This window comes from Ursus arctos, unplaced genomic scaffold, assembly GCF_023065955.2.
Source record: "Ursus arctos isolate Adak ecotype North America unplaced genomic scaffold, UrsArc2.0 scaffold_22, whole genome shotgun sequence".
NCBI classification, from domain to species: Eukaryota; Metazoa; Chordata; class Mammalia; order Carnivora; family Ursidae; genus Ursus; species Ursus arctos.
Window position 1 is genome coordinate 53,079,127 of NW_026622897.1, and position 8,259 is coordinate 53,087,385.

General features: G+C 58.9%; 1 protein-coding gene across 1 annotated transcript; it reads right to left on the reverse strand.

Annotated features, from left to right (window-relative positions):
* Nucleotides 1–965: 965 nt before the first annotated feature.
* TPBGL (trophoblast glycoprotein like) lies at nucleotides 966–4,022 on the reverse strand. Its single transcript, XM_026518110.4, has one exon. The coding sequence runs from the start codon at nucleotides 3,704–3,706 to the stop codon at nucleotides 2,537–2,539; it is 1,170 nt and encodes a 389-aa protein (XP_026373895.1). The 5' UTR covers nucleotides 3,707–4,022; the 3' UTR covers nucleotides 966–2,536.
* Nucleotides 4,023–8,259: the final 4,237 nt, after the last annotated feature.

Below are 8,259 nucleotides of genomic sequence, written 5' to 3' on the forward strand. Positions count from 1 at the left end.
GGTGAGGTAGACTCCTGGCCCCAAGGCAAAGCTGGGGCTGTCAGGGAGTTCCAGGCCGACTCTCCGGGCAATGAAAGAGATGCTCCCAGGAGGGGAGGGAGTGAGCCCCTCACCTAGAGAGGGTGCCCCTTGTTGAGAGGGCCTAGGAGGCTTCCCACATTATCTCTGACGTCCTTTTCAGTGTCTAAAAGGCACAAATTCTACAATTATGTGGCCCTAAGATTCCCAAATGCCAGAATTCTAGCCTTCTGCCATGTAGTTCTAGGGCTCTGAGAATCCGAATGCGAAATAATCCAGTCTGGGGACCTTGAGGCAGGAGATAAGCCTCTTTAGTGGTCCTGCTGGCCCAGAACCCACCTGTCTCCTTGCTCCACGTATCTGAAGGGGTCATTTTATCCATACTCACCCTGCTCTACTTCTTGGCTGCTGCTTCTCTCAGCCTCTCATGTACCCAAGGTGCAGTTCCGGTAGTCCTCTCCCCAGGACAGCATAGCATGACACAGGTTATAAGGGAGTGTCAGGTAATTCATCAGAGGGGATGACACCAAAGCGGCAAATAACGATCCCTCCTTTCCTGCCTGAATTAACTGCCTCTGATTCTCTGTAGCTGGATTTCCTCCCTGATGGCCTCATCTGATGCTAATGTTTCCAGTCCAACAGCACATCTCCCCCCGCCCCCCGCCCTGCACCGCAGTGATGAGGAATGACAGGGTAAAAGGACGTAGAGAAGTGTAGGATTCCACCCTGGCTATGGATGGCACCCTCTCAGGGGATAAAAGGCAGGCTGGTTTGGAGAGCGATGTAATCCCAGTGGGAAGTCCCTCCATGTGTCTCACCTCAATCAGAGTCTATTTCTTCTCCCATACGCCGGGAGAAGATACCAAAAGTCACTGCCTCACCTCAGGGACGTCCAAAACGCCCTCCCAAGTGTCCCCTCCCACCTCCTTTAAAGCCCCAAGGTCAGCAGGAATGATAAAGCACCACTTACAAGAATAGAGTATCCGAGATTATTGCAGACTTTATAGAAAACTGCCCAAGGGAGATCCAGATGTCTTGGGTGGGGGTGGGAAGGCAGGCCTCAAGCCAGTATGTTGAAGGGGGGGGACTTCCTGTGTGCAGAGGCAGCACAGGCCAGCCATTCTGCCTGACCTAGGGGATGGGAGTCAGGGAGAGGCAGCCCCCTCCCCTCTCACCAATTGTGCTTTGGGATCATGCAGAAGGCAGGGCCCTGAGGCTCTGATCTTAAACAGGATGACTTGTGCCTGAGACAAGAGATGAGGCCCCTCACCTCTTCTAGAAGGCATGGGGGAGGGGAGCATGGCAGCAAGGGATCTCCAGGGAAGAAGAGTCACATGGGTGGGAAAGAGCTTGTGGGCAGCAGCTCCCCGCCCTCCAAACCCTCCTCCCCTACCCCTCTCTGAGGCCACAATGTACGGGTGACCCCGGTTCTGAGGCCCAACCAACTACTTTGAACCCCTAGGACCCTCTCCGTCTCCATGGGGATCTACCAGTATGGTTGGGGGATGCTTGGCACCTGCACCTGTCTTGCAGGGCTGGAGAACTCATCCTAGGAGGAAAGGGGGGGTGGGCACACCCCAGGAATGGATTCCTCACTGGACCCTGACCCAGTGAGTGCAAGCGACGGGTGTAGGGGGTAGAGAGCCTAAGACTTGGGCAGGGGGATTAAACTCTGATCAGGGCGAACAGCTGAGAGTCTTGAGATTAGGGACAAGCACTGAGTATTGGGGGATCAGAGCCCCAGTGAGAAAGGCTGAGGATCGGTTCCATACTAAGGCTATAACAGGGTGTGACCGTCCCTGGGATGGGAGACGGATGGAGGTGAGTCCCAAGCCTGGGCCAAGGAAGGGAAGAGCCTGAGCCAGAGCTGGGGTGGGGGGCAGTATGAAATACATCCCCAGATTCGGGGAGAGTGCCCGACCCTCAGAGCCCTGGGATGTGGGTGTCTGCAGGATAGGAGGGCTCAGAGCTCTGGGGTGAGAAAAAGGCTCAAAGTCCACAAAAGCCTTCAGAGGGGTGCTCTGCTTCTGAGACCAGAATGGGATGAGAGGGTCCCTGAGCCCTGGGAAGGGAGTTGAGGTCTCCAAGCTGGAGATGGGAGTCAGGGATGTCTAGGGTGATGTTTCCCACTGAGAGGTCAGGCCTCAAAGCATAGGGTGGTGGAGGCAGTCTTAGAGCTTTCGGACTGAAGGACAAAGTTTCCTAGCCAAGTCTCAAAAGGGGGAGGGTGCTTTTGAGGGTTCAGGAGGGATGTGTCAGAGCCTGAGATGGGCAGGTAGGGTTTCTGGAATGAGAAGGGGATGTCTCTTGATCTTTGATGGTGAAAGCTCTCGGTGGTTGGGGAGAGGGGTTACAGCTTGGGGCCTCCGGGTGGGGGTGGGGGATGCCATAATCCAAAGGTCTCAGGCCGGTCAGGAGCAAGTCTCGAAGCCCCCAGCTCGCGGGGGTCTCATACCCATGGCTTCAGGCCAGGCCATCCCAGTGAAGTCCTCAGCTGGCAACCCCCAAGGGGGAACACTCAGAGGCCCGAGCCCGGGGAAGTGGCGCGGGAGCCGGCGGGGGCGGCCGGAGCCGGCGCGCGGCGCGGGTCGGCGTCCTGCTCATAACGGTAGTGGTAGCCCTCCATCTGGTCCCGGCAGGCCTCGCGCAAGTTGCGCATCCAGCGCTGGATGCCGCGGCGGTTTAGGTAGAGCACCATGAGGAAGATGAGGCCGATGAGCGCCAGCACGAGCCCAAAGAAGACGTAGGAGGCTTCCAGCTCCGGGCCGGCGACTTCCACTTCTTCCCCGCGACCGTCGGCGTCGCCGTCGGTGCAGCGCAGCCGCGCCTCGTCCAGGTCCAGGAAAGGCTGGTCCTGCAGCGCCCGCGGGGCGGCGCAGCGCAGGCGCCGCGCGTCGGGTACGCGCTCCGTGGCGTTGCGCAGCCAGGCCAGCAGAGGGCGCGCGGCACAGCCGCAACGCAGGGGGTTGTCGGCGAGCAGCAAGCGCGGCGCGGGGAGGCCGCCATCGCGCTCGAGCGCGCGCAGCTCGTCGGGGCCCAGGCCCGCTAGCGCGTTGAGGCGCGCGTCCAGCTGCTCCAGGCGCGGCAGGCGCAGCGCGGCGGGCGGCAGGCGGCTCAGCGCGTTGCCCGCCAGGCCCAGGAGGCGCAGCTCGTCCAGCGGGGCGAGCGCGGCGTCCAGCGCGCCCAGCAGCGTGGGGCCGCCTCGCGCCAGCGCGTGGTTGAGCTGCAGCGAGTGCAGCGCGGGCAGCCCGCGGAAGGCGCCGCCGCCCAGGGCGCGCAGCGGGTTGTGGCTCAGGTCGAGCGCCGTCAGGCTGGGCAGCCCGTCGAAGGCGCCGTCCTCCACCACCTCGATGTTGTTGTGCGTGAGGCGCAGCGCGCTCAGGAGCGGCAGGCGCACGCCGCCCGCCGCCACCTCCTCCCCGTCAGCGTCCCCGCCGGCGAAGGCGGCCGCGCGCAGCACCGTCAGGTTGGCGCCCACGATGGTGAGGTTGCGCGCGTCGGGCGGCACGTCCCGCGGCGGCTGCCGGAGCTCCGCGCCCGAAGCGCAGCGCAACAGCAGCTTGGGGCCGCCGAAGCAGTAGCACTGGAAGGGACAGGGTGCGGCGGGCCGGCTCAGCGCCGCCGCCACCAGCAGCAGCCCCGGCAGGAGCGGCCCCCTTTGCCCCGGCCGTCCCGCGCGCGGGGCCATCGCAGCTGCCCCCGCATCCAGCGCCCGGGCAGCCGCGCTCACCAGTGAGTTCGGAGCGCCTGGGGGGCGGGGAGGGGGGCGGGCGGGGCAAGTCCTTGACCCGGAGCGGCTGGCGGTCGCAGTCGGTCCGTCCGCTGGCTCTAAAGTCCGAGGAGCCTTCACTTTCCTGGCTGGGGCGAGAGGGGTCAGGCGGGGAGCAGAGCCCCCCGCCCCCGGTGCCCTCCTCGCCCTGCGCGCTGGCCTCCGACTTCCGCGGCCGTTCCGGGCTCCGAGCCGAGTGGGCAGGGTTTGTCTCCCCCCTCCCAGCCTCCCGGCCTCCTCCTCCTCCCCTAACGGAGTCTCCGCGCCCTCCTCGCCGAGAGGCGGGGTGGGAGGCTCCCGAGAATCAGGGCTTTAGGCTGCTGCGCTTTCTCTTTCCCCCCTCTCCGGCTCCGGGGCTGCTGAGAAGTTTGGCTCTCCCAGGCTCTGACTTGCTTCCCCCTCATCTCCCCCCATCCCCCCACGTTTAAGCTGGTCCCTTCCTCCTCCCTCTACGGCACGTGTGGGGCGGGGCCGGGCGGGGGAGAGCTGGCAGGTGGGTCAGCACCACAGAGCAAGAATTGGGGGGGAGGACCTTAGGGTTCCCCCTACAAGCCCAGGCAAGGATGAGGGGTGGGCTGGGAAAGTTATTCATCTTTCAGCCTCTTCCTGATCTATGTGACCAAGGCGAGGGCTGTGCTAGGAGAGACTGGAAAATCCCCAGCCCTGGTTCCCCCCTCAGCAACCCCAGTTACATTAGGCCTGGCTGGGTCACCACTCTTGCAGGTCCTGTGGGACTAGCGTTTTCTCGACCCCATCCTACCCTCACCCGGGGAAGGCAGCGACAACCCCCACCTCCTTTCCTCCCCCCTCCTCCCCTCCAACTCACTGGCTGCTCTGCCGGGAGTTCTTCCATCTGGTTTCCTCCAGCAGGGTGGACTCCTCCCTCAAGCACTCTCCTAGGCCCTAGGACCTGGTGGGTGTGGTGATTCAGCTCTTTGCTCTCCCCTCCCTGCTCCAGCACCTGGGCACCCCATTAGATTGTTCTGCTGGGTCTCAGGCCCCTGGGGTTGTTGGACATCATCGACTGCCCCTCCTCCCCTCTAGGGTATCCCACCTGTAAATGTCGAAAGGGTGGGAGGGTTTGGAGGCCTAGAGATTTGGAGAAGGGGAGCAGATTTTGCAGCCTTGGGGAGGGTGGTCTCAGAGGGGGCCAGGACTGAGCTGTTTATAGGTTTGTTTTGTTCTGGATTTTTTTTTTTTTTTCAGAACTGGGAAGCTCCAGACCTGATTTAAAGAGATATGCTCCTGAGAAGGGAGCACTCCTGGCCTTGGCATGAATTATTCAGGCTGGAGAGGCTGACACTTGATCCACAGGCCATTCTGGTATCAGCAGAGCTGGTTGGGATAGAGGCTCCACCCCCCCACCCCCCCAAGAATCAGTTAGTCTTTCTCCTGAATTAGGGACAGTTGTTGAGTTGACTTCTTCCCTGAGGTTATATTTAACAGATTGACCAACAGATCAATATCACTTAAGGAAAAGAGGCAGACCCTGCAGTGGCCTGGGTGCCGGGCAAAGACCAACAACCTCACGGTGCAGGTCTGTTGATGCTGGGGTGGGGGGGTGGGGGCTCCTCTCTCCCTTCCTTCTCTCTCCCCATCCCCGTCATCACTCCTGGGTGTTGGCAGGTGAGAACTGTAACTTGCACCTGCAGGATTGGACGTGTCTACACGTACATGTAGGCTGTACACACACACGTGCATGTACATGTGGAGGCACGTGTGATACGTGAACATCACAAGGTGCAGCCACATGTGAGGAAACACAGACTCGTGCTTCCTTGGATGCGCATACACGTGCGTAGGACCGTGTGTACAGGCCTGCCCAGGGTTGCAGGAAGGCTCAGATACACCTCGTGCAAGTACACAAAGGCTCATTCATACGTGTGCACATGTTAACACAGCTTCGCATCCATCCTGGTATGTGTCCATACATTCATAAGCACAGAAATACTTGAACATTCATATTTCTGGGACCATGTAGGTTCCTGGGCACATTCTCGGAGGGGCAGGCTTACAGACGCACACATGCAAGCACATGTATCCAGAGACTGGACAGCCTACTCGGCCCACTCCTGACCTTCACCATGCCCTTGGTCTGTATAAGTAATAGGCTGAGATACCTTTTTTTATATGGGCATAGGTGCTCAGACAGTCATTGGGGCTGTGCCCTCAGCTCTTGTGCTCCTCCGAGCTCTGGCCCACGTCAGCTCCTCTCGCTGGTGAGGGGCACTAGCTCTTCTCTATTGTGTTTCCAGTACAGGGACTAGCACGAGTGTGCAGTAAGTGTTTGTTTGTGGCTGGCTGGCTGGCTGGCTGGATGAATGGAAAGGTCTCTGCTTTCCTGTCCCCACTGCATAGAGCCTCCAGCCTCTGGGGAATCACAGACCAACTGCCAAGGCCAGAGTCCCCTCTCCAGGGCCCCTTGGTCGCTGATTCTTTGTGGGCTAATGGCCTCCTTGGGAAAGGGCAGCAGGCAGCCTTGATTGTGGGGGAGGTACCAGACAAGATTGGGCACGTTCAGGGTGATATGGCCATAGACTGATTGAAGGGTACTAGACATCTCAACTGGAGAAAAGAGGCCCAGAAAGAACCTAGAACCATCAGGTACCAGAGAATAAGGCAGTGACTGTGTTTTATAAGTGGGGAGTCTGAGGCCAGAGGGCCAGGGACTTGCCTCAAAGCCAGTGGCTGTCAGGGCTTAGCCTAGAACCTGGCCCCAGTCTCCTTGCCCAAGGTTTTGTCCAAGGTAGTGGCTGCATCCGAGAAGGGCCAGTGCAACAGGGAATTTCATCCTGACCCCAGGAAGCCGAAGCCAGCAACAACAGAGGTCAGGGTGGATGTGGTGTGACCTTGGATCTCTCTCCACCTCTGGGTTGTGGACTTCTACTTCTGGAAAGTAGATGGCCTTCTGAAGTCCTATCCTTCCTAGCCTTCTCAGGGCCGTTGTGCCAAAGTGAGTGGAAAGTGCTTTGAAACAAGAAAAGCCGTATCACCTAGGGTTTGGGGGACTTTACCATGTGACCGGATGAGGCGTTGCCCTTTTCTGAGACTAAGTAGCCCCCATGTCATTTTGCCCTGTTCCATCTTCCTCCCTCCCCCAGCGTACATAGCACGTTCATGGTAGATGGTATAAGGAGTGAGTCCCCACTTGCTGTCCTTGTGAATGCCTCTACCCAGCCTCCTCCCTGCCCCCCCCTCTTTAAGCAGCTGTTCCCCTTCTCTGTCCAGGTTCCCTGGAACGAAGTCTGTGAGCCATCTGAGGGCTTCTGTTCTCTGGAGGAACTTCTCTCTCCATCTTGTCAGTATTCCACATGCAGTAGGTGTTCAATAAATGTATGTCCAATTGTGTCTGGGGCCGTGTTCATTCTCTGATGCATCCAGTGGAAGTATCTTTGCTCAGATTGTTTGCCCCACTTGGGGTGCTGTCTCCCCTTGACTGTTTCTTCAGCCCAGCCCACTGATCCTCAGGGCTCAGCTTGAGTTCTGTCCCTTCCAGGAAACCTTCACGGCTTCCTTCTCTCTCCTTTGAATTTCACTTAGCAACCAGAGGGCTGGCGCTCCTCTAAGCCCCCTAACTGTCAACAGCTGGGGCTCAGGACTGGTCCGGTCTCCTGTGTTGTCAGCTCAGAGCGCAGCATGGAGAAGGCACCAGGGAATATTCATTGGATGAAATAATGATTTAAAATCTCTGGCTAGGTGAGGAGCCCCCCTCTACACTTTATACCAGGAGAGCCTCCCAGAAAGGTGAAGTGCTTTCCTCAAGGTTGCACAGCTGACTGGACCCAACCCTGACAGTAGCTCGGGTTTCCCATGCTCGTCTTCTATGCTGCAGCCCTCCCCATTCTAGGCTCTCTCTCTGGAGAGCGTGACTGGACCAGATCCCAGGGGACCCTGTGGGCAAAAAGCTCAGGCCCTCAGGGTTGCCTTAGGACTCAGCAAGCAAGTCACCTGAGTCCACCCAAGCAGAGTGATTGTCCTTTGCTGGGTTGAGTATCCTCGCCCTCCCCACCATGTCAAATACACTAGACCCCTTTTTTTTTTTTTTAAGAGAACATGCTCACAGGGGCAGGGGGGCAGAGAGAGAGAGAGAGGGAGAGTATCCTAAGCAGGCTCCATGCTCAGTGTGGATGCAGGGCTCTATCTCATGACCCAGAGACCATGACCTGAGCCGAAATCAAGAGTCAGACACTTAACTGACTGAACCACCTAGGTACCACTGAACCCCAATTCTTGAATTTATTACCCCCCCCCCAGGCTCCAGAGCCCCTCTCTGAGTCTTCCAAGGTACTGTCCCTCCCCTAAGTCCAGCTCCCTCACTGGGCTCCCTTTCTTTCCACAAAGGCCCTGCTCTCTGTAAGGTCCACTGAGCCTTGGTAGAAAGCCTACAGAGGTTGGGCAACTTCCCGGAGGTCACCTACCAGGGAGCCCCTTCTGTAGCTGCCTCCAGCTCTATCTCGCCCATCAGAGGTGCC